This window comes from Clarias gariepinus, chromosome 17 (assembly GCF_024256425.1).
Source record: "Clarias gariepinus isolate MV-2021 ecotype Netherlands chromosome 17, CGAR_prim_01v2, whole genome shotgun sequence".
Taxonomy (NCBI): Eukaryota; Metazoa; Chordata; class Actinopteri; order Siluriformes; family Clariidae; genus Clarias; species Clarias gariepinus.
In genome coordinates, this window is record NC_071116.1 from 12,150,423 (window position 1) to 12,176,107 (window position 25,685).

General features: G+C 36.5%; 1 protein-coding gene across 1 annotated transcript; it reads left to right on the top strand.

Moving 5' to 3' along the window:
- c17h21orf91 (chromosome 17 C21orf91 homolog) lies at nt 1–24,849 on the top strand. The gene is made up of 5 exons (XM_053476236.1): nt 1–286; nt 3,769–3,900; nt 20,360–20,797; nt 21,280–21,342; nt 22,734–24,849. Exons 2-5 carry the CDS (start codon nt 3,774–3,776, stop codon nt 22,898–22,900), a joined length of 795 nt encoding a protein of 264 aa, XP_053332211.1. The 5' UTR covers nt 1–286; nt 3,769–3,773; the 3' UTR covers nt 22,901–24,849.
- The last annotated feature ends 836 nt before the right edge of the window (nt 24,850–25,685 follow it).

Sequence of the window (25,685 nt, forward strand, 5' to 3'; positions counted from 1 at the left end):
ACTTTATTTTGCGATCACTTTCTTTTTTACGTTTAAGACGTGCATAATAAGCGCATTTTTTATATATCAGGATCAGAATTACATTCATTCATTATTCAGACAGGGTTCTTGAAGTTTCCATTTCGTTATTGACACAAACCTGGCAACCCCTGCTCTTTCAGCCGCTCTTCAATAACATCCCTGGGGCTCAGACGAGAGCGCGTGGGTTTTCAGCTGAATAACTGTTTACATCTTTTCAGTTTCTTCTCAGTTTGTCTCGAGGATTTTCTTGACAACGTCGAATAAGGTAGTATTCGCTTCTCTTTCCTGTGTTTGAAAGATGTATTTGGAGGAAATGCTGCTCAGAAATGACTTCTTTCCGTCGTTTAGTTCAGGTGAACAGCGCTAAATAACGGTCACGAACAAGTGTCCGTCCCCATAGCGGCGAAACGGCGCTAGCTAACAAGTTAGTTTAGCCCTGTAGATAGCTTTTGTCTGTTAACATGATGTTTTTAGTGCTCTAGTGGCGTTTTGGTTAGCCGCTAGTATTTCTAAATCTGTATCAAATCGATGTTATCACATCAGCAGAATATTTTCTAGGCTTGCTCCCATTATCTAACGATAATGTACCAAAAATGATTAATAAATGAACAGTTAAATCCTGGCCATAATGTCGAAACAGCTTGTTGAAACTGGTTTATTAAATCAGTTAGCTGTTAGATCCACTCTCATGATATTTGTGTGCTCAGGTTACAGCTGTCACTTGCTGCTAACTTTAATTAAATTTAATAAACATGCCTTATTTGATTTATCTTTTACCATAAAAGCTAAAAATCAGACAAGTTTTTAGAGATATCTCCTGAGACACACGAGCAAGAAGATAAACTCATTTGTCATTGTAGCTATTGCGACAGATGCTTTGTCTGTATTTCTGTTGTTTGTTTTTGTACTGTTTGTGGTTTGTTCTCACATGTCACTTTATTCAGTGCATGGACAAGAATTCTTAAAATGTCATATATCACAGATGCATTCGGTACTAGTGTTTTGGTTGACCTTTCTTGGCTCATGTTTCAGGTGGCCCAAATCCTAAAATCCGAATCACCTCCCATACAATATTATCACAATACCTAGGTGCCAATTCCATTAAAATTGTGATTCTATAAGTATCTCGATTTTATAAATATTCTGATTTAAAATGAATTTTCACACGATTTTATTACAATTTTAAACTTTGAAAAAGGTTTAAATGTGTAATTAAATGTAGTTTGTTCCTTATAACAGTAGTTTTCTTACTTAAAAAACAAAATGCAGCAAAAAACAAATGTTTTATATTTTCAAATTACATCATACAGTTCATACAGTTTTATCATTACTGAACAGCACATATCTCTGTTATCCACCATAATAATTATTTCTAAACAAACAAGCAAATATTTCACTCCTACCACACAGGATTAAAATGTGTTAAAAGTTCAGAGTGTACCATCTGCAGAATTATAAAAAAAATGGTGATGTTTTACACCTCAAATGCTTCTAAAGTCTCAAAACTAAAAAGTGAGTGCGCAGCTTGAGTGGTTGTGGGCACGTGAGGCTTGTAACGCATGCGATTTTTGACTAATAACGCTAGCTGCATTTTGAGACTTGTGTAAGTGTGTGTAATGAGTGGGTTTGAGACTAATTTACTCAACCAGATTGGAGACATTTATCATGGCTTGATTTTTGATAATATAAATTAAGCATTTATATCTGAGGCTGATTGGCTGATCACTGTTCATGGCCGACCATTTTTTAAAATTGATTTTTGAGTCAGTGTGGTGATATGTGAATCGCCACACAAAAGATTCACTATTCGTAACTGCATAGATCTTTTCCCTCCATCTCTAATTGATTGGATCTGTAATTATCAGTAGGTTCCAGCTAGATAGAGTAGAAAGGAAACTGCAGAAATGCCATGTTACTTGTTTATTACATAAAAAGGTTTAGTTTTGACTGCTTTTAAATATTAATCAGCTTGTAATGTCATTCTGGAAACAGATTACCAACACCTCAGCTGGTGTGTTTAGTGCAACAGGCATTAGGGTTTTGGAGTTTGTGCTAAAGTTACGGCACTGACGTGTTACACTACTGGGAAGGGCACTATGTTAAACCTTTCTACCAAATAAAAGGTTTTGTTAGGCAAATGTTGGAATAAGGTTTCCTGCCTTACTTTCTGATTGTGGATCTTACTTGTCCAGGCAAGTAAAAGATATCAGTAAATCAGTAAAACAGTTTGCATAGACACAGACTATATATTGATTGTCTGCTGATTTGCCAATCCCTGGCAGAAAATGTACACAATTTGTGTCAGATTTATTCATTTTAAGGTAAAATAAAATTGCCCAGTAGTGGCCTGTTAGTTATTAATTGTTTATTGTCTCTTTTGGCTTTAGCTCAGGGTATTTTGTATTAAAAAGAACAGTCATTTAACAGGCATGAACACTACAGAGCTGACAATAGGAGGAAACAAAAGGGAAAATCAGTCATATTTATGTCATAGCACACACATTGCACATAGCTGATTAAAAAAATCTGGAATGCTTTGAAAAAGAAACAAACTGCCACTTTCCTAACCATTAGATATTTAGCAGTTAAGCAATGGCTTCATATTTGTTTATTGTCGATGTAACCCATGAATATTGTTTTTCATTTTTTGAAACCATTCTGTCAATTTACAGAGAAATATGTCCAGTTTAATTGGGAGAAGCTCCATCATGCAGCAAGACAATGACTCATAATACACAAACATAACAAAGGACTTCCATCAGGGGAAGAAAGTGGAAGGTTTTTGACTGGCCATTTCAGTCAGCAGTCTTTTACCTAAGTGAGCATAGATTTCACTCCTGAAGAGGAGACTGAAAGAAGAGAAAGCCCCAAAATGAACAATACCTAAAAGAAGGTGTTACAAAAAGGACCACAGAATGCAAAACTTCTGTGATGTCATTAGGGCACCAGTTTGTTGCAGTTATTGCAAGTAGTAGATATGCAACCAAATATATATATTTATTATTTTGATTTATTTTAAAGTTAGCTGTTCCAATATTTTTTTTCTCATTTAAAAATAATTTGGTCTGTCCTAAAAGGTGCCATGTCTGTGGTTTCCAAAACGTTTTGTTCAGGCAAATTTGCAATAGCCGGAGCTTTGGGTGAGTGAGGATGTGGAACTCTGACAGGTTGTGAAACCTATTATTATCAAAAAGGGGAAATACATTGAGAACATGACAAAATGCACAACCTTATGCCCTGCAATAGTGTATTTTGTAAAACTACAACAGTCAGCACAGCAGGAGCCGTGGATCCCAGAGAATCTAGAGAACGGCGTTGAAACTTGGGCTGTACAGATGTGGTTTTAAGGCAAAAGAAAAAATCCACTGAGATAGTAAACACTTAAAATAATTTATTTTTAAAAATTGTCATAGTTTATTTTGGATTTAAAAAATAATAAAATCCACAATGCCTTTTGCACTCCACTAGAGGCAGTCCATGCACCCCAAAGGTGGACCAGACTTAAAGGAACTCAGTTGTGGGTTGTTTAACACCTTAAAATGAAAGCTGAAAATCTGCTCTATCACCCTATGTTCATCTTTTGATTAAACGCAAATGCCTTCAGTGTATAGCAATAACAAAACAATTGGCCCTGCCTTTTCAGTACTTTTGGAGGGGACTGTATGAGCTGTTTCTGAGATGCAAAGTGTGTGCATAAGATGCATTTGGACCCGATGTTTGTTTATTTGTTTATTTATTTCTCTTCAGGTGCAATGGTTGAAGAGGAGCAATTTGTGAATATAGACTTAAATGATGACAACATCTGCACCATCTGTAAGCTGGACACAGACACTGGAACTCTATCCTTTTGTCATGTCTGCTTTGAGCTGAGCATAGAGGGTAAGTGTCCATGTTTGGCAAATTTGGTACTGAAAAGACCGTTCTGTTTGAGAAAAAAAGGGAACTGTCGCTATTTTGTCTGTTTTAGGCTATGCCACTGAAAGTAAATGATAAAACAATGCCACTGTTTGGCCACATTGACTTATGAAAAAAAACTCCTTTATTTTTATTTCATATGCAGCTTTAGCATTTTTTAACTGTTGCAGGCATTTAAATGCTTCAGATGTGAGATTATACATCCCTGCTGTTGTACAATTGATAGGGGTTTGCAGTCTTATGAAACCAAAAACAAAACTATGCTGAAACATTTACTAAACATGGATTTACAAGAGCAAATGTACTATAAATGAGGAGGAGAAACCAAAGTGCCTAATGTTTGGCTGAGCTTTGGTGCGTACTGTGGCCAAAACAGGAAACTTTAAAAATGTTTTCTTTGAAAGTTTGAATAGCACATGACAGGCCGTATTATTATAGGAAAATAATACACTTTTGGGTGGTAACAGGAACACCCCTTTTACCGGACGGCATCAAACCAGCTCACTATGTTGCATTGTTTAAAGCTGCATGTATTGAAATGAAAATTAATTGTACGCTTTTCTAGCATACCTTCTAATGGTACTGCCTACGATAGTAAGTGGTTGGGCGACAAAAAGTTTACAAACACCTGAGTTAGTATTTTTAAAATAATATAAAGTGCTGTCATGGTATTTTATTCTGTCAGTATCCATCTAATGAGAGACTACCAAGAATAAACTGGCAGCTTGTTGTGCACAGGACATCCTGTAGCACATTCCCTTTAAACGTTAGATCATTGTTTAAACTCTTACATTATATCTGTTACTATTGTTGGGCAAAGGGAGAAGCTTCTGGATAGCTATAGAGGTTACTGTTACCTTTATCCATCTCAAATGGTATTATTAACCATTGTTAAATTTGTAATTTAAGTATGTCATGAGTGCATTTTAATTCATTTTGATCAAGTATCAACACTAAACTATTAATGTATGGTGTTTTACCTAAAGTGATTTCAGGGCCAAGTCTGTGCATATTGTACAAAGCCATATTACATACAAACAGCCCAATCAGGAAATGTATCTGAGAAATGCAGTAGAGGTTTTAAAATGGTGGAATGAACATTTATATACGAGACTATTCAACTGACTTAGCTAAAATGATTTGCTCTTTTAATAAAACAGTTTGTTTAGAGTATACAAATATTGTAAGTTATCAATATTATGTCACTGAAGATGCTTGCCAAAGCACTCCATATGTACAGCCTTGTTGCACTGTCTGCTGCTATAGATGGTGTCACTGGCGCGAGTGCCACACCTTGGCAGCACACACTCCCTGCAGACCCTTCTCTCCTGGAAGGATTCGTCACAGTCATGCTCAGATGTGGCTCCCTCTAGTACTGTTGTTTAAGGAACACCTCTCGTTGTTGGTTTACAAAGTTCCTATGCCAGGTCCTCCAGCCAGTCTTTATAGCCACTTTTGTACTTGTCTGTGAATGTCCTTCCTCCAACATTCACTTTGGCACAATATATTTTTTGTACAGTAACATTCAAAAGTTAGTAAACCCCTCTTTTAATTCTGTGTATACAAAAATGAAGCCATAAAGAAAAAAAACACGTGGGCAATACTAAGCACCTTTCCATGATTCATTAACCTGTACATACACCTTTAGCAGATTTACTGGTGTGCTTTCGTTTATTGTCCTGTTGCATGACCCAATTTCAATCAAGCTTCAGCTGTCGAACAGATGGCCTCACGTTTGCCTCTAGGATACTCTGGTATACAGAGGAGTTTATGGTGATTTTATTGGCTGCAAGCTGCCCAGGTCCTGTGGCTAAAAAAACAAGCCCAAATCATCATCTCTCGACTGCCATGCTTGACAGTGGATATCAGGTGTTTTTGCTAAAATTCTGTTTAGTTTTCCACAAACATGGTGTGGTTATTAAGGCCAAACAACTCCACTTTGGTCTCTTCTGTGTTCTTGTGCTTTGTTCAGATACAGGTGCTTTTTCTTGGCAACCCATCCCAACAAACGATACAGTGTTTTTCTAATTGTACGGTCATTTAACATTTAACATGTTTAGGTATGCCTGTAGAGTCTGAGAGGTAACTCTTGGCATTGGTAATACGCGTCTAAATGCTTCAGACCAGCAAACCGCCATATCTTCTTTGAACTTGATTTTTATTATATTTTCATACAAAAACTCATTTAATTAAAAGGTACAGATTTGCTTAAAGGAATGACCTTGGAGTAGGACTGGGCCGATAATCGATATCATATCAAATCGTGATTTTTTGCTCAATATGGATTAATCTAAGAGCCAATCGCACAGCAGAACAATAAGACAACAATCAATCAGCGTGCAGCTTGCGTGTGCCGTGCAAGTCAAAGTTAATTTCCTACCGCACTTTTGCGAAGCAAACTTGACACCAGGACAACAAATACAATGAGTGGAAGCAGCGTCGAAAGTAAATCTAACCTCGAGTTATTCTCCAAAGATGTTGAAATAGTTGACAAAAAAGGTAGCACGAATTCCGTTATATGGAAGTGGTTTGGCTATCTGAAAAATGACGAGGCACAGATTAAAACGATCTGTAAAATATGTCGTCGGCTTGTGAAAACCAAGACTGGCAACACAACCAACCTATTTCATCACCTAAAAAAGCATCACCCAAACGACCACACTGAAAGCATGAAAATGCGGGCATGAAAATGCTACTACTAGCAGGGCTAGCAGTGGGGCTGTACGAAAGCAGAAATCGGTTGTGTCGTCTTTCGTGGCCATTCCACCTTATGAAAGGTGTTCCAAAAGGAGCAAGGATATAACCAGGGCCGTTTCTAACTTTCTAGCAAAAGATATGATGCTCCTAAGCACAGTAGAACAAGACGGCTACATCTAGCCATTGGTAAGTTAAGCATCTACTAAAGTTAAAGTTTTCAGTGCTAAAACAGCATATAAGGATTTATAACATATCCTACGATTTCACAGCATTTAAGGCTGTTACGTTTGACTGCATAATTTAGAAAATGCTGTTGTGTTCACAATGCCCTAACAAACACCAACTTGCGTGTGGTTGTGCGCTGTAGGGGAAGATATAAATTAAAAAATGATCGTCTAGACCTGCTTGACGCTATTTAATAAATATGAATATATATTACGCATGTTACGTGACGTTAATGTTTTTAAAAAGTGAGTAATGCATCTGTTCTACAATAATAACGTGATAATTTCTCATAATTCATTCCATTTTTGTTGTCATTGCATGCTTAAGCCATTATGTCAGTTTATTGGGGCAGTGTGAAATAGCCTTTATTCTACTCTGAATTGTGGGATAAAAAGACAGTTTTGTTAATGTTTTGCTAAATGTTGTTTCTCATTATTGTTTGAAAATCTCAAAACATTGTAATTTATCATCACAAAATACTTCTTATCATCACAAACAAGTTTTTTTTTTTTTTTTAATAAAAATGTTTGCCTTGTAAAGATTCTGAGCATGTGCCTATAGTCTCTTAATTTTTAAGGCCAAATCTGTCATCTGTTTTTGTTAATAAACTATACTTTAAAATGTAATTTAATGAACCCATTAATTTTTGTGGCTTCAGTCATTGTTGGGATACTCTTTTAAAGCTGGCAGCATTAACAGCTTATATCGAAATATATATATCGTTACCGTTCAATATGGGTAAAAATTATCAAGATTACATTTTTGCCATATCGCCCAGCCCAACTTTGGATGTTCTTCATCTTCTTCTTAGCTGAAAGGATAATACAGTCGTCTGATAATAGTGAACCATTTTGATCCAGAAAATCCATATCTCTTATGTGGTTTGGTACTTTGAAAAGGCAAACTGACACTGCTGGCACACACAGTGACACTAACAGCCTTGTTGTCCTGCCAGGAATTGAGAAAGTGAGGTTGTCTTGTTAAGCCAGTCATATTTGCTCAAGTTACATTGTATGATGAGCATTTTGTTTTTTTGAGAGTATGTTTCTATTAGAATAAAAACAGTGCTGCATGCATCCAGTCTATGGTTCATCAGGTCCTCTACAAGCTTCAACCCTGGGTAGTTTTTTTTACAACATAGTTAGCAAAACCTTTTTCTTGTGTAGGCTTAGACGTTTGTCACATATCAAGTAATACTCTTTGCCATGACCCACACCCTATTTTGTTATTTTGGGATGGAGATACGGACACAAGGCAAGTCTTATCTTTCACCATGCTTTCATCTCCTATTACAAAGCCATTCACCTTACAGAGTGACTGAAAAGGACTGAAAAGGTAGTTGAAGAACTAATTATTTAGAGACTAATTAATTAAAGAAAGAAATTGTTGTGCTTTTTGCATCCTGCACCCACTGTATGTGTAACAAAAAGCAGGGAAGGAAGAAATGAGAATTTTCTTAGGTGAATGCGAGAAGACTGGCTAAGCAAAAAAACATTCTTGATTGACATGCAACAAGTGAAGCACTCAGACAAAAAAAACATTGTGCTGTAAATGCAAACAAAAAATAATGCGCTCTGTGTGAGTGCGATTCACTTCAGGGTAAGACAGTCCACTGCTATAGCACAGTCACTGCTATAGTGTACAGCATGACATTATGGTCCAGGCAGAGCTGCACAGCATTCACATCCACCCTGACTTTTATGCTACCTGTTTCCTTGCGGCTTTGTTTGACATGGCAGCAACAGCACAGGCCCGTGTATACCTGCCCCCCTACTATGTGTCTTGCATTTGAATTGGATTTGACCATGAATAAAGAATGGTACCAAAACACCCTCCAACAGCAACTTCTTCCAACAATCCAACAACAGTTTGGTGAAGAACAATACATTTTCCAGCATGAGGGAGCACCGTGCCATAAGGCAAAAGTGATAACTAAGTGGCTCGGGAACCAAAACGTTGAAATTCTGGAAACTCCTGTTAAGATCTTAATCCCATTAAGAACGTGTGGTCAATCCTCAAGAGGCGGGTGGACAAACAAAAACCCACTAATTTTGACAAACAAAGAAGTGATTATAAAAGAATGGGTTGCTATCAGTTAGGACTTGGCTCAAAAGTTGATTGAGAGCATACCCAGTCAAATTGCAGAGGTCCTAAAAAAGAAGGGCCAACACTGCAATTACTGACTCTTTGCATAAATGTCATGTAATTGTCGATAAAAGCCTTTGAAACGTATGAAGTGCTTGTAATTATATCACACGAACAACTGAAACAAAGATCTAAAAGCAGTTTAGCAGCAAACTTTGTGAAAACTAATATTTATGTCATTCTCAAAACTTTTGGCCACTAGGCCTGTCACGATAACAAATTTTGCTGGACAATAAATTGTCCAAGAAATTATCGCGATAAACGATAATATTGTCGATCTGAGACCATTTTCATCTAGAATAATGATAATGGCATAATAATGCACATACGCCTTTCAAAATTCAAAAACGTTTATTTTTAGACTATTTAACACTGAAAATGGAAAACATTTTAAATATCCACAATAACAATGAACAAAACAACCAAAAACAATAAAAGCAATGGACTCTCAGTCTCTGTTAACAAAAAATGCACTTGAATAAATACCAAAAACAATAAATAAAATGGATGTAAACAAAATTGCACTTCAAAAAATATTAAACAATAGGCTCAACATGCATTCCATAACAGGCAAAACTGCCTGTTAAGACCTTTGTAAACAAACAAACAAAAAGCCTCAAGCCATATGCAAAAAACTTTTGAAAAATAATTTCTCCAGCAAAAAAAAGTGAATTGCAGTCTATGTACACCAATGATGAGAGAGAGAGATAGTGATTTTATGGCAGATTCCGTGCAAGAAATACCAACATGTTGACTTTGTGTGGCTTAAGGCAGGATCTCTCAGGAGTAGCAATGTTGCCAGCTGTGCTAAACATTCTCTCAGAGCTGGTGCTTGTAGCACAAATGCACATGTATTTTTGGGCCAACTTGGCCATCAAAGGATATCTTCTTTGATTGTCATGCCACCACACCAAGGGATCACAAGATGCATCAATTGCATCCTCTTGGAGGAACTTAGTCAGCTCTGCATCAGCCAGCACTCTTTTTGGAAATGCAGCCTGGGCCTGACTGAGATTACGAGCTCTTCTGTTTTGAAGAAGGTCACTCAGCCTCTTCTTCTTGGTGAGTGCGGCAGCAGTAGGTTCATCCTCGTTTCCTCCAGTGGCTTTGCTGCAGCTCTCACCACTTGTACCTTCTCCACTTTCTTCTGGTCCTAAGTCCAGTAGCTCTTGCACAAGCTGATGTTTGACATCATCCAATGCACCTGCCTCCTCCATGCTGCCACGATACCTTGGATCCAAGATGGTGGCCTTTCTAAGTAGGACATTGATTGCAGGTGAGCTGTATTTTTCAGTCAGTACCCTGCACATGTTTTGTTTAATACTGGCTGTCAGTGCAGTGTCATCAGGGCCTGGAGAGAGAAGGTCGTCTTTATTCAGTTCCAACACAGGCTTAACCGAGGACACCGTAACGTATTTTTCTCCTGAGATGATGTCTGTGAAGTCAGCCAGTGGTTTCATTGCTGCGTTGATAGACTCCAACACAGCAACATCCTGCCAGGTTGGGTTGAGGTGGCTATGTTTTTTGTCTTCAACCAGGACACGTCTTATGGCTGGGAGTTGCTCCAGCACCCTCTCTACCATCTTCTGCTTAGTGCCCCATCGTGTGACAACATCCTGTGTGAAAGATAATATTGTTCTTGTTCATTAGTTTGTCTATCAACATTCTTGAATAAAATAACTTCTTTTTACATGTCCATTATTTTTAGTAATCCTCATATTGACCATTTAACCGTTAAACGAAAGTAAACATTTTGACCGATTATAATACTATGGTAAAAGTTTTTTTTTGCTTTTTTGTTTTTGTGCTGCATGGTAATTATATATATATATAATCCAAGCTGTGGATTAAGGTAGGCCTGCTATTTTTATTTGATGAAAAAAATGCTTTTTTCTTTCAAAGCTTCAAATTGATTCAGTGTTTTCTTTTTGTCATCATAATTTGTTAATTATTTAAGTTAATAAAATATATTTATTGTAGGCCTATCTTATGTTTTTTATTTGTATTATTTTATTGTTTTTTTTCTTTTGTCACTGTCAGAAATGCTGCAGGTGCGTGAATTTTATGTGAATCCAGGTTCTGTAACTTCTGTTGTTGATCTCTTCTGCATGTTTCGTTTGCACGTTAAAATAAACCCGTGATTTTTATTTTTAACGGATCACAGACACGTGTCAATTTTATTTTTTACTTAATGCCAATTCAATATTATAATCTTATAATATTAATGGATAAAAATCAGATAACGAGCGGCGGTTGTCGGTCGGGAAAATGAACCGAAATGAGCATATTGTATAAATATTTTATCTATGAATTAAACACCACTCACCAGTATTAGACTGTGTTGGGGGAGATTAGCCTCACTCTGTGCCTTCCTCAGGTCTCTCCTCTTAAGCCAGCTCAGGTTGAATGTGTTGACCAAACCTTTACAGAGTCCTATGGCACGCGCTGTCTGATCTTTGTTGCTGTCCAGACCATGGGACACAGCGAGATGGAGGTTGTGACCAAAGCAATTGAGCCATGGCCAGCCAAGATCCCTTATTGCAGCAACAATGTTAGCACCATTATCTGTAGTGATGCAAACTAGTTTGTGCTCATCCAGTCCCCAATCTGCTACAGCAGACTTCAGGTTTTCTCCAAGGGTGTCAGCAGTATGGTTATCTGGGACATATCTGGTCTCTAAACACTTGGAGTGCAGGCTCCAGTCAGCACTTATATAGTGTATAGTCAAGCTCATATAGGGGGTCATGTTTGAACTTGACCACATATCCGTAGTGGCAGAGAAAAATTGGATGTCTTTGATCTCGTTTAGTATGTCATCTTTAATGCTGTTGTACAGTTGTGGAATTGCCGTTTGTGACGCGTATGTTCTCCCAGGCAATTCATACTGGCTGTCAAATGTTTGCAGCATTCGTCGAAATGCCGGCTTTTCGACGATACTAAAGGGCAGCATCTCTTTAGCAATCAAGCGAACTACACTGTCGGTGAGTGCACACCATTTTGCACTGTCCTGTTTGTACTTTGTTTGTCGACTAAATGCCCCAGTTATGGTGCACTGTCGAGAAGACGAAGCTGTTGTAGCTTTTTTTTTTTCCCATCTGGGAAAACTGCAATGGATGATTGTGTTTTAGGTGCATGTGCATGTTTGTTGTGTTACTGGTTTTAGTCGATACTGTTTTACAACAAATGCGACATACCGGCTCGCTCAGGTTAAGTGGTTCACCACGGTCATTCGGTTTGAATCCGAAGTGCTCCCACACGGCAGCTGTCGCGTTTGGCTTTGAAACCAATTCCATGTCACAACTTGCGTCTCGTCTTTTTGCTCTTCTCTGCAGTCGCCTCAAGCACTCCCGCCTTCCCACACAAAGTCCATGTGACTGACAAGCGCCGCCTCCCCACACAAAAGACAATGCAACTGACAAGAGGGTTCGCTTCTCCTACGCTAAGGAAACGAGAGTTGTCATTCAGTCGCAGATAACAAACAAGTATGCAAATGAAATTATTGCGGCCGGAAAAATTATCGAGGTCATTTTTTTTTTATCGTGCGATTAATCGATTTATCGACTATCGCGACAGGCCTATTGGCCACGACTGTACACTTGGGTTGCCATATATGGTGCTTTCAGGTGTGCCAAATAATATTAAAGAAAGGCTGTTGGTAAAATCATTTTTCTCTACTTTAATTTTTATTTGCTAGTCATTAGCTGTGCTCCTGTAATTTGTCTAACTGGTGAGCATTGTATTCTAACATAAGATTGCATGGTCCATCTTTTCCAGGGCGGAGGTATGTACTCATCACAATGAGTACATACCTCCGCCCTGGAAAAGATGGACCATGCAATGTTGTGTTTTGAAGTTCTGCTAGGATATATGTACTGTAGGCATTGTCCCTGGTTGTCAGTATTTTAAAAAATGCAGCTATTTTTGATTATTTGCTGCTGTGCTGTGTTGTTGTGCACTTCAGCTATTTCCGCTTACAGCTGTAATGTGTTTGGTACTCGAGCAATCGTCTTACTGCACAGCCAGACAGTTCAGTTTTATTGCTTAGACAAGCATTAGGAACAATTTGGTTAGTCTCTTTTGAACCAGCAAGACTGCACTTAGTGTTTCTGTCCAGTAGTCAGCTTAAGGGGTAAGTGTTTGTGGGAGACGTCTCAGTAGTAGTCTTTAACCCTATTACCTAAGAGCTGTGGAATGTGTGCTTGCGTAGAAGCACATCATATTCAATGCCAGCTAGACTGAATGTCTGCTTAACATAACTTTTCAGGGACCTGGGGTACTGAAACAGTACTTCAGACGGTATGTGTATCTATGTGTGTGAGAGAAATATTCTTTCTTTGTAATGTTAGTGGCATGAACTTTTCATGATTTTACAAACTTTGCTGATTGATGGTTTTTAACTGATTTCACATTATAGTTATTAGGTAGAAATTGCTTTGGCCTGTGTTATAGAAAAAAATCATAGGAAAATAATCACAGTTTTGAAGGTGTGTCATATATATATATATATATATATATATATATATATATATATATATGACACACCTTCAAAACTGTGATTATTTTCCTATGATTTTATATATATATGCGCACACACACACACGCACACACACACACACACACACACACACACACACACACACACACACACCCCGGGTGGATGAAAAGTAACTAGGCACAGTTTCAAAGTGGATGCCACTTCTTCACCAAGCCTATGGTCATCAGCTTTGCATGACAAATTTTTATTGTTTTTGGACATAGTGTTGCATTGCTCCCTTTCTCTGTACACCACCATCTCTTCAGGAAAAACAATGGAATTCCACACTTTGTAGCGTGCCGCAAACTCAGCTCGCACCTGAACAGTCAAATAGGCGACCATCTTTGTTTACGTTGCATGTGCTGCCTCTCGCGGCTAATATCTGTAATATCGACGCAGAAAATATTAAATCTTATTTACTATTGTCTATTTAGAGACTGCTTTCATCATGACTCCAGTGATGCAAGTTCTATAGCCATTAAATATTGCCTAGTTTATTTTCACCCACGCTGTGTGTATATGTACAATAACTACACACTCTGAAGTGTTTTATTCTCCTTATACTGTACCACAGCATTTTGCTAATGGGTTTTTGTTTTTTGTTTGTTTGTTTAATAATGATGTATCAATTTCTAGTTACATTTATTGTTATGGAGCGTCCACAAACCAAATTAAGTTCCTCATGACGTGTTATAACTAGTAATAATAAATAGTAAATAGTAATTCCCTCATCAGCAGTTTCTGAGTAGACATTTGAGTATTTTCTCAAATGTCAAAAAGACTTTACCAGAGCAGGCTAAAAAATTTTAAACAACACAAAACAACAAAACAATACATTTATTACGTTTATTTTATTACGTTTTTTATTTTCATAACAAAGTTTTTTTCACTATCCTTATATGCTGCAGTAACATAGTTCACCAATAAAAATAAAAAATTACTGTCCATGAACAAACTAGAACTGTGTGTCAAATTTTGCACTTCATTTACTCTTTGGTAAGAGTAATGGTTTCCTATTTCACATATGCTTTTAGTCCCTTACATTACAAGTGAGTGTATGTTTCTGCTAAAAAAAAAAAATCAAATTGTCACAAAAATCTTATGATTTATTCTGGAATTAAAAAATATATATATTTGTGTTCAAGGCTTGAGTGCTGAGGAAATTCATAATGTTTGTTTACAGTTGTTTGTCAAAAACATTTTGCATATCTTTCTCACAGGTTCAATTAATTAACTTTATTCAATAACAGTAATAACAGGGTTTAATAGTAATAACAGGGGTTTACTATTAGAAATGAAAAAATAAAAAAATAGCTGTATTTAACGTACGTATGGGATCCAGTTGGGTGGGCCATGTGGACCAAAAATTATATCTCTGTATTCTCAGGTTGAGTTGGGCTAAACAATCTTCAAGTTACGATCATTTATTTTATTTTTTTTTCTTACCGTTATGTACAGGCTTTTGCTGGTCAAGGCATTGTTGTTCGTCAGAGCATCTTAACAGATCCATTAAGGAGATCTTGGTATTTCGTGCATACCCCCCAAAAAAATCACCAAAATGTTAAAATGAATAGTAACATTTCAAGCAATCAATGTAGTAAACCATGACCTCAATATGTATTATTTTTCTCTAAATCGCCTTCTGTGGCTCCAGAGAGTAAAAATCACTCTGTAAGAGATGCTTACTTTTAGGGCTGAAAACTTTTCAGGCTTTTCAGACTTAACTGACTTAACAACATAACTCTACCCGTATTTGGGGGGTATGTTTGCATATTCCAACCACGTAGAGCAAATAATTATAACAGGTTTATGCACATACACAAAGGCAGAGTGGGGCATGAGGGCCAGTTACATCATAGAGCATGGCAGGTTTTGCAAATGCACTTGACAGTATTGTTTTCCACTGGTGAATTGACTTAATTTTAAAGACAAAGTGACACTTGCTGAGTTTTAGGGAATATTCGGGGAGCGAATTTTTATGAAGGAATTTTTACAAGAGTTTTTGGTTGTAGTTCATCCAGATTGTCGTGATTAAATGCTCAGTACAGGGTTAAAAAAAACAAAGATTACCCATAATCATATGGGATTTTGGGTAAACGATTTTGGGTAAACGATTGCTGATGTGTCTGCTTCTATTTTGGTTTTCATCAAGAGGGAACACTGAGGGCATTTTGTGAGCACGTCATGTCATGCACGAACACTTAAAAAGAAAACATGTTGGTGTTACGGGTGGCAAAACGTCAGCAGGGTCAGTAAAAACTGTATCTCTTTATCGTGTAAAAGTTGAAGTGCTTTTAGTTTAAACTGTTTGCTAACTTCGCGCTAGATCTGTTCACGTGCTACTCGCTAGCATCACATTGCGCAATCACCTCATGAGCAATAGTGATTAGTTAAATGTCTCTACTTAAGATTAGCTTAATTTAAACGGTGCGAATAACAGTAGAATATTACATTTAGTGATTGTTGTGGTTTTCCGCGAATCCAAATAACAGTATATTTGTGACTATTAGGTTTTTGCAATTCTACAGTTTTTTTTATAGTCCACTACAAAGTTAACTTGTAATTTACTGTGGTTTTACTTATGCATACATCATTTTATTATACAAAATTACATTATTTTAGCTTATCAACTGAATATATCAGTGTATTTTTTAAACTATATACACTCAACAAAAATATAAACGCAACACCTTTGTTTCTGCTCCGATTTTTCATGAGATGGACTTAAAGATCTAAAATTCATTTCAGTTACACAATATTACCATTTCTCTCAAACATTCCAGGGCGGCCTTTTATTGTGGGCAGTATAAGGTACACCTGTGCACTACTCATGATCAGATCAGCATCTTGATGTGGCACACCTGTGAGGTGGGATGGTGGGATGGTGCTCACTATCACAAATTTAGACTGATTTGTAAACAATGTTTGAGAGAAATGGTAATACACTGGTAATACAATGGTAATACAATGTACAGTATATATTATATACTACATTTCATTTAAGGTTTAAAATGTCCAAATTAAAAATTATTAAACTCTTTATGTGGCTTGTTTTTTTTTAAGGTTTTTTTATTCATAAATAATACCCTGATTTTTTTTTTAATAGTTATAAGCGAAATATCAAATTAAAGAAGAAAATTAAAGAATCGGATAAAACCTAACCGCCCAACTAATCGATTATCAAAATAATCGTTAGTTGCAGCCCTCCAGTACTGTACACTATACAGGTTTACCTTTACATTCAGAGTTTGAAATGAAATGAAAGAATTTTGGGGGTCATATTTAGGATTTATTAAAAATACCCATTTATAGACTTAAAAAATAAATAAATTTTTTTTACCACATCCAAGCTTTTGGTTTTTCACAACTCGCGGGTGCTATAGGAATGTAACCCCCATGAATTTTGAGTGTCAACCAAACACGCATTCATGAGTACAGTATTCCCTGATGGCAGTGACTTATTCCAGCACGATAATGCACCCTGACAATAAATGCTCATGTATGCATTTTTAGGGCATTGTTGTATTGTTTCCAGGATTGATTAGAAAGGAGTTAAATTTCAGGAGAAACATGTACTCTACACTGTACACAGCATTGCTGCATGTAATGGATCACATCAGCGTGTGTGTTCGTCTGCATGCTTGTTTGCTCAGCTGTTGCACTTTATTTTTAGCACAGAGTTGCTGTTTTTGACGATCAATGGTGACCTGACCCTCTTATTTACACTCTTGCCTATACATACACACACACACACACACACACACACACACACACACACACACACATACACAAATACCACCTTCCACGTTCAACAACTGGGTCAAGGATTCAATGTTGTATTTTTCTTTTAAGCTGTACTGAAAACACCAGGGGTAAAAGTGCACAGATGGGGCATTGCCAGCCCTGTGGTTATATTGAATCACTGATTGGACAGTTGTTAGTTCACATCTCAGCACTGCCAAGCTGCCACTGCTGGCCTCTTGATCAAGTGCCTTAACCCTCAAGTGCTCTGTTGTTTAACTGGGATAAAGTTAGGTTGCTCTGTGTGTGGGTGCCTCAGTGAGCAACATGACAGTATAATACCATAACAGAAGTTTAATTTTCCCCTACGTTTGTCTGTTTTATAGTTCATTTATTCAAACATTTTGTTCATCGTATGCATTTTCGGTAGCAAATCCGATCAGTGATATGGTTAATTACTGAAACTAGTTTTAATTTAACTAATTAATTATTATTCTCCCTGTCCCTCAATTGTCCTTTGTGCTTTTTTAGGAACGTCCTTGCGAATTTATCCATTAAATGTTTGACAAGATAATTGCACTATAATATATGTTACAACCGTATATACAATAGAATGTTTGTGCAGTGTGACTTGGATCTTGGTGCAACCAGAATTGCAATTGTATAACTCATTTCATTATAGTTTTAGCATTAGGTCTGTGTTGTTGAAGCAGCATCAGTCTGTTTCCAAATGACAGTGTTCCTCTCAAATGTGTTATGTCATGTTTTCTTTGACCTTACTTCATCGTGTGACGTTTGTGGATATAATATATCTGATGATGATTAAAAAAACAAAAAAACTAATTCGGCCCGCACATGGTCACATTTCTTTTCATCCGGCCCTCACCCTAAAATGAGTTGGACACCCCTGGTCTGTAACATAATCATGTAATCTAATATAAAGTCAAAATAGTTAATTATAATTATTAGAATTAAATTATAATATAATATAAGAAGTACTACTCGAGTGCCTGTCTCCTACTCTTGATACCCCTGATTCTGAGGTACTATTGATTAACCTGACACGTTTTTTTTTGTTTCACTGTGCCTTTGGGCAATAATAATTAGTTGTTTCTTTAATATTAACACAAGATAGTGCCACACAATTTAATGTTTCATATTTGAAAACATGAAAACATATATTATAAAATTTTATAAGTTTATAATATTATAAGTGCTCCCCAGTCATAAACATATTGAAGAGAAAAAAAACCCACAATGTGCAGGTAGTAGTTTTAACTGCAGAATCACCTGGGAAAACATTTCAAAAGCTTAAACTTCTTTGTGGTTTTAGAAACTTAATTTTTCTAACACAATCAGGTCTTGTGCGTCACCCTCGCCTTTTCTCTTCCTGACACAGCTGTGTGTTACTTGTTGTGGTCTATACAGCATGTAAGTACATGCACAGAAAATGAAAGCTGACTTTCAGGTATTAAGCTCCTGTATGCACAAAGTGCATGCCCAAACTTGTGCCAGTCGTGGACATTTAAAATGAGTTTGTTCTAATTTCTTTATTTTATGGCCGATAATATGATTTTTATCAGTAATTTATCAAGCTACAACATTAACTTAATCATTGCCAATATTAACTGTGTTGGTACTACTATTTATGAGACGAAATTTAATAGCAAAATGTTAGTTTGTTGGATTCCAATCCAATTAATTCCCATATGTAATTTAATAAAAAATTATTAGTTGATTATGAGGCAGGTTATGTATTTGTCTTAACCCTCTCTGCCCACAGTGTTAAATCTTTTCTCCTTTGTTTGCGTGTGGTTAAAGGTCTTTTCAGGTCTTTTCTCTACAGATCCACCACACCAGTGTTCTAAAATGTCACTTCCTTTTTTTATATATAACATTGCTATGAAAAAGAGCAAATAAGTTTATCAGAAAGATGATACTAAATGTTTTGGGTTTTTCTCATCTACAAGTATTTTAGTTGTCTAACCCATTTCAGAATTATACATAATTAAAATGCAGTGTATTTATGTTTGGTAATTTATTTTGCTGCCCTTGCATGTTTTTTATGTGGGTGTAATTCTCTATAATCCTTCTTAGAGATTAGAGCATAAAAGGTTCATTGGAAATAATGAGGTCACATATAAACATAGTACCTTCTCATTTTTATGCTTTTCGTGTTATTCCTGTGGTCAGATGATTTTTAGATCTGGGATATTTTTTTTGGGTGCTGACTGAAAAAAACTATAAACTATTAGGAAAAAAGTTAATGGTAGTCAGATTTGAGTTATGTGGAACCTCTAATTATGCTCAGTGTTTGGACTGCTCCTATTTTGTTATAGTAAGGAGGTTCCTGCCTTATACATCTCCATTGTTTTCTGTTTGCACATTACAAGTTTGTGTGTTTGTGTTTAATTGTCGTGATTATATTCAATTTAATTCAATTTTATTTATATAGTGCTTTTAACAATGGTCATTGTTTCAAAGCAGCTTCACAAAAATGAAAGAATTGTTTTTTTTTTATTTAATAAAAAAATTGTGTATGTGTGAGAAAAACGTGTCTAGATAATAATGAGATGAATGCATGATGAATGAAATGTCTCTGATTATACTCTACAGAAACACGACATTTATGATTTTTGGAAACTTAGTGAGAAAATATTTATTGACAGATATTTATGAGCTTGCACTAAAAATATCCACTGAAGGAGAGCGCCACCTACCCCTTAATCGGCTCTCTGCAAGTCTCCTTCTCTCTAGAGGCTTAAATATGCATGGTGCAGTAACATGGCGTGTATAAGACTGTTTTATTTGCATACTTGTTTTCTACATATGCAGTTAGACACTACGTATAGATTAAGAAACTTTGCAGTATGTGCAAAATTTGTACTTTTGTTTGCTTTAGGCTATTAGCTTTTTTATGACGATGACATTTTACTATAGCGGATTGTTTTCTTTTTCAGAACATGTTTTTGGACAGGGCATGGACAGAATAAATGGTCACTATCAAAAGTCCCAGAATTTAATAAAAAAAATGTTTTATGAAGTTTAAATAAAGATTAAACTTGTCTTTCTGCATCACAGGAGTGTCCACTGCCACTCTGCTGCACTCTACATCTTTGCGTGGGCACAGGGACTGCTTTGAGAAGTACCATCTCATTGCCAACCAGAAGGTCTCACATGCCAAGGCCTCACACAGTACCTACGAGGGTGTGAAGCGAGCACTGAGTCAGCAGATCAGCCGCATTGTGCAGTACGCCCAAAACAGAGACTCTGGCTCCAAACACCAGCTTCTGTTTCACACACCACAGGGCGACAGAAAGATAGCGGCCCAATCGTGTGCTCAGGTGCCCCGATATGCTCCACGCTGGGCTGAAGCCACATGTCCAGGTGAAACAGAGGATCTGGATATTCTGCAGGACTCTGGGCAGCTGTGGAGGAATGAACAAAAGCGCACAATGCAACACCAGGGAGTAGGAGGAGAACAGGAAGAGAGACACACACGCCACAGCCGAGAGGAATGTGAGTACTCCTGAGGAGTGAAGTGGTTTTGTTTTTATGTTTTTTCAATACAGATAAAAAAAAATTAGTAATGTTTCTGACAAAGTTTCTATCAATAAAACTCATAAAGCATCAGTATGACGTAGGAGACATGCCTTTCCTTTTTTTCCAGATGTTTGTGTCTGTGTGACTCACTTTTAATGTGACAGTCCAAGGATTTCTCATTTTGTGTGCCCACATTCTGTTGTCTTTCATGCCTAAAATTTATTTGCCGGCATGAAAGTGACAAACTGTCTTACTACCAAGGTCATGAAATCCATGCTTGGTGAAAAGAGTGTCTCAAGGTCAAAGACTGAGTTGCTGTGTTTCCCTCATGCTTTCTTAGCTAAAGAGAATTTCATAGTCTGTAATTGTAATGTAACATAGACATTAAAAAGAGAAGGTTAGTTGGTGCTTCCGTGCTTCTGTGCTTTAACCTGATTTTTATTCTTTTTTTTTTGCAGTAGTAAAAATGAGTATGGAAGAGCTTCGTCAACTGAACTCAAAACTCTTGCTGCAGATTCAAGGTAAGGTTACGTAGCACCACATTTTTCAATTTTAATGTTAATCTTGAGCTAATGCACTGCACAGCTTCTTATAATCAATTATGAAAACTGATGTCAGATTTTATCAAATTTGTGTTTGCCATAAAAGTGTGCATGCAAAATAACAATTAGTCGTAGAAAGAAATTCACACATAATGAGTTTGTTGTAGTGTGTGTGCAAAAAAAACTTTCAGTTTCCCAAATCCTGTGGGAATTGCAACAGTGCTATCTGACGGTAAAAGATTAAACTTTAATACACTTGCCAAACAAAAAAATGAATGCAATGGTACCTCAGCATATGAAAACGCCCTGCCTCATGAGTTTTTGCCTTAAGAACTTAAATTTTGAAAGAAATTTGCCTCTGCAAATAGAGGATCCCACATTAAGGCAACTACTACCATTTAGCCAGGAGGGCAGAAGACCATCACGTGTTTTCTCCGAACCGCGTGACGCCAGCCGACTGCATCTTTTCGAACTGCTCACGCACCGTTAGGGGCGGAGTGACGCACTCGGAGGAAAGCTCTAGCCGCTCCTTTCGCGTGCGCGAGCTTACAGACCCCCCCTGATTGGCTGTAGAGCGGTGATTAATGTGGGAGCACTAAGTACCTCTCATCCCTCCCCTCTGAGAGAGCTCGGTCAATCAGCTCTCTCTAGACCTCTCTAGAACAGAGCCACTTTTAGCTTTGTTGTAAAAGCAGCCGGTGCCAAGAGAAATTATAAATAAAGGTTAAGTAAGGTTTAATGTCTATTTATTTCATATTTTACTTCATTTACATGTCTTTTTTTAAATGTTATAATTGTTTTTATATGCAAAAAAAATTACTATAGTGTTGGAAATTGGTAATATTAGAAAAATTTGTTTCACAATATTAAATTTTCCCTTAACTCGCTTCAGAACAGATTAAATTTATACGCCGAGGTCCCACTGTAACCCTCTATCGGTCACTTTTAAGACCTATGACTTTCCTATAAGTAGTGTCCAGAGCCTTGAGCTACCCCTGCTCCATTTGTGAAAACCAGTGGTGTGTTTGCCTGGGTTTCTTAAACCTGTTCTCATTTTTTACACTCTTTTCACTTTTTGCCTCTAATCTATGTCCAATTCTAATCAAATGATGATCAGAAATCAGTGATAAATATAGAACATTATCTGATCCTTCAGGAGGATTCTAGATTAGCTTGCTCTTCCTTTCATACCACCAGTTCTTGTGATCTCTTCTGAGATTGTGCCATAATTGGCAAGTTGAGGATACAATAAGGTTAAAAATGCATTCTTGTATACTTCCCTAATGATAATTTTTGTCATCTGGTTAAATGACATTTGTATTCAAACCATCAGATTAATGCTTAGCTTTTTCTTTCATTTTTTCTCGCAGTGGTGTTTGAAGAGCTTTCAGTGGCTGTGCAGGAGAAGGACTCTTTGGCATCTCAACTCCATGTCCGCCACATTGCCATTGAGCAGCTTTTTAAGAACTGCGCCAAACTTCCATGGCTTCAGATTGGCCGGGCGGGGGTAAAAGCCAGCAACCCCTCAGTGGAGTGAAGAGTGAGTTTTCCACAATGGATTAAAGAACGACCTCCAGTCTGGGAAGACATAAATAAAGGTTGCACTCGAGTCAAATGCTTTTCAGTCTTAAGTAGATGGGGTTGGTGTGTTTGTTCTTGAACAGGCGACGTATTGAAATTGACTAACACAGGGAGTTTTGAAGCTTGTGCACTTGTGTTACTATGCAGACAGAGGTCAGACTGACCATGGCCTCATCAACGTTCACTTGAATATTGTTTTTATTACTTTTATGTTAAGTCTTTGAAAATTATATTTATTGCTTTCAGTTTATACTATAATTTTTTATTGTTAGTGACTTCTTTTTTCTTCTGAATTAGAATAGTGGATTCCCGTATATCTGTGTGTGACAGGCCGGAGTCTGGGCTCTGGTGTTACTGTGGTAATAGTTATTTAGTTAAGAAGGGGGTGATTTTCCACTGATCATTGTAGTGGGATTATGGTTTGATTAGATTAGGAATATGAATCCCTGGCCTTCACAAAATGATATGATATAATTGAACAACAATGTGATATTTATGTAACAATACCACTGAATCTGCCATTATATGACTTATTAGGACCAGGCTGATACGCATGCAGTTTTTTCAATATATGGGGAAGGGCTGCTGTCGATGAGCTTATAGAGAAGAAGTATTTTAAGAGATTTGGGCCAATCAAATTGACTTTTTTGATTATTGCTGCTTGGTTTTTATTTCAATCACTGTTTTATTATTATTATTTTTTTTTTTTCAAATCAAAATCATGCAATGATTTTCTCTTAATCAAGATTAATGCTGTTTTGGTTTACTACACAGAGGATGGTCAGAATGTTGTTGTTTTTTTCAGGATATAATTGGTAATCACATACTCAAATATTCCTCTTTGTTTAGTATTACTTGGGTATGTTTGGGGGATTTTATGCACCTTAAAAAGCATAACCAAAGCTTGTTGCCATTGGGTAACATTATTCAATTTAATATTTTTTAAATATGTTGCATGAATAAAAGGACATTTATGCATATTAATGTTTAATTTGTTATTTTCTTGACCTATGTTCAAATATTTCAGTTCATCACTTTTGAAAATTTTAACTTGCCATTCTGTGTTTATTTATTTACCACCTTGTTGTACAATTTTATTTCACAGTTTTATACCTTTTGTTTATTCTAATGTAAAACTTTGAGGGGAGGGAGCTATCTGGTGGTTTTCCAGAAAATCTGTTCACATTAGATTGAATCTGTTGCAGCATGCTGATGATGACACTGAACATTAATTAAATTAAACATAGCTGTTCAAATGTGTCATTTAAAAGGTAGGAAATATTTTGTTCAGAAGAAAATCCTTCTCTTTGTAAGAGACTTATATTTTACTTGACCCATCCGGGTTGTATAAAAAGTGTTGTGCATGTTTGGTGCTTGATATGCTGTAAAAGTTGAACTGTGATTTTCATCAGCATTATTGTATGCATGTCAGTTCTGCTTATACTGTATATATGTGTATATAAAGCTGTTGGATTTGTGTGTTGATTTTTTTTTTTAATAGCTTTTTTTGGGGTTTAAAACCTATCATTTATTTTAGGATCATAACAATGACAGCTGATGTTAAGGGTCATACAGGGTCAACTGCCCACCAAACAAATTACTCAAATTACAAGTTACTCTCATGTAAAACTTAGCATAATGTATTGGCATGTAAGGTTGTTCATGTCTGTTAACTTTTTTTTACATTTATTTTCTTCTTTTCTCCTTTTATTGTTTTTTTTTTGTTTTCTTTTTTCCTTTTTCTTTTTAGATTTATTTATTATTTTCAGTTAAGTGTATTATATGGTTTTGTGTTTGTTTCCCCAACAGCTCATGCAATAATGTGTGATTGTGTGGTGGACTGAATGATAATTTGTAAAATATCTTTAAAACTAGGAAATAAATATAGAAATATTTTCTTAAACATGGATTTGTCCTGTGTCTTTGTATGCACATCATTAATAATATGTTTAGTGAATTGTCTTCTGCTTTGAGTCGGACCAATCTACTTTGCAGATGAATGCAGTTGTCAGCTTGTGTGTGGGACTGAATTAATTATACTCTTAGGACAGCAGGTGGATTCACCTCTGCTGGTGATAGATGGACTCTCAGTGTGTGCTCTGACTTGAGTGGAGAAATAAATTTTAAAAAATCACATCACGTAAACGTACATACATAAACAAAATTCATTACAATTTAATAATTTCCTGAAACATTATAAATCTCACTTATTTGAAATTCAAGTTTCCTGTTTTATTGTCATATGCACAATAAAAGCAACATGTTTCCCACTGTACAATGAAATTCTTCTTTTGCTATCCCCCAATGAATGCCACTAAAAAGTAAATAAATAAGCATAAAAATAAACATAGGTTTAAAAAGAATAGGTATGTAAATTTTTTTGTAAATTATTCAAGAGATGTACATTATTATGAAAAAGAACACATTCCATCTCTTGATTTTGTCACATAAAAAACCATGAGTATTCTTTCTCACCTTAAAATTTTTTGTTGATTACACACAGCAACGTGTTAACAAAATTCACACGACCCTTATTTATATCACCCGAACGCAACTTATGGCTCACAGACCTTGGTGTAAATCATTAGTCCTTAAATTCTTCTAATCCTCTGTCTATATCAGATTGCAAGCTTGGGTACAAATCCTTTCCTCAGGGCACAAGGCGGGGTACATCCTGGATCAGGTGCTGGTCTTGGCATGGCAATTTGGGAACACCAGTTAGCCTAATCTGCAAGTCTTTC

Bases quoted from the DNA above. Each gene is read 5' to 3' on its own strand.
- c17h21orf91 (XM_053476236.1), top strand. From the start codon at position 3,774: ATGGTTGAAGAGGAGCAATTTGTGAATATAGACTTAAATGATGACAAC. The intron at 3,901-20,359 runs GTAAGTGTCCAT...TCTGCATCACAG, and splicing joins CTTTGAGCTGAGCATAGAGG to GAGTGTCCACTGCCACTCTG. The intron at 20,798-21,279 runs GTGAGTACTCCT...TTTTTTTTGCAG, and splicing joins ACGCCACAGCCGAGAGGAAT to TAGTAAAAATGAGTATGGAA.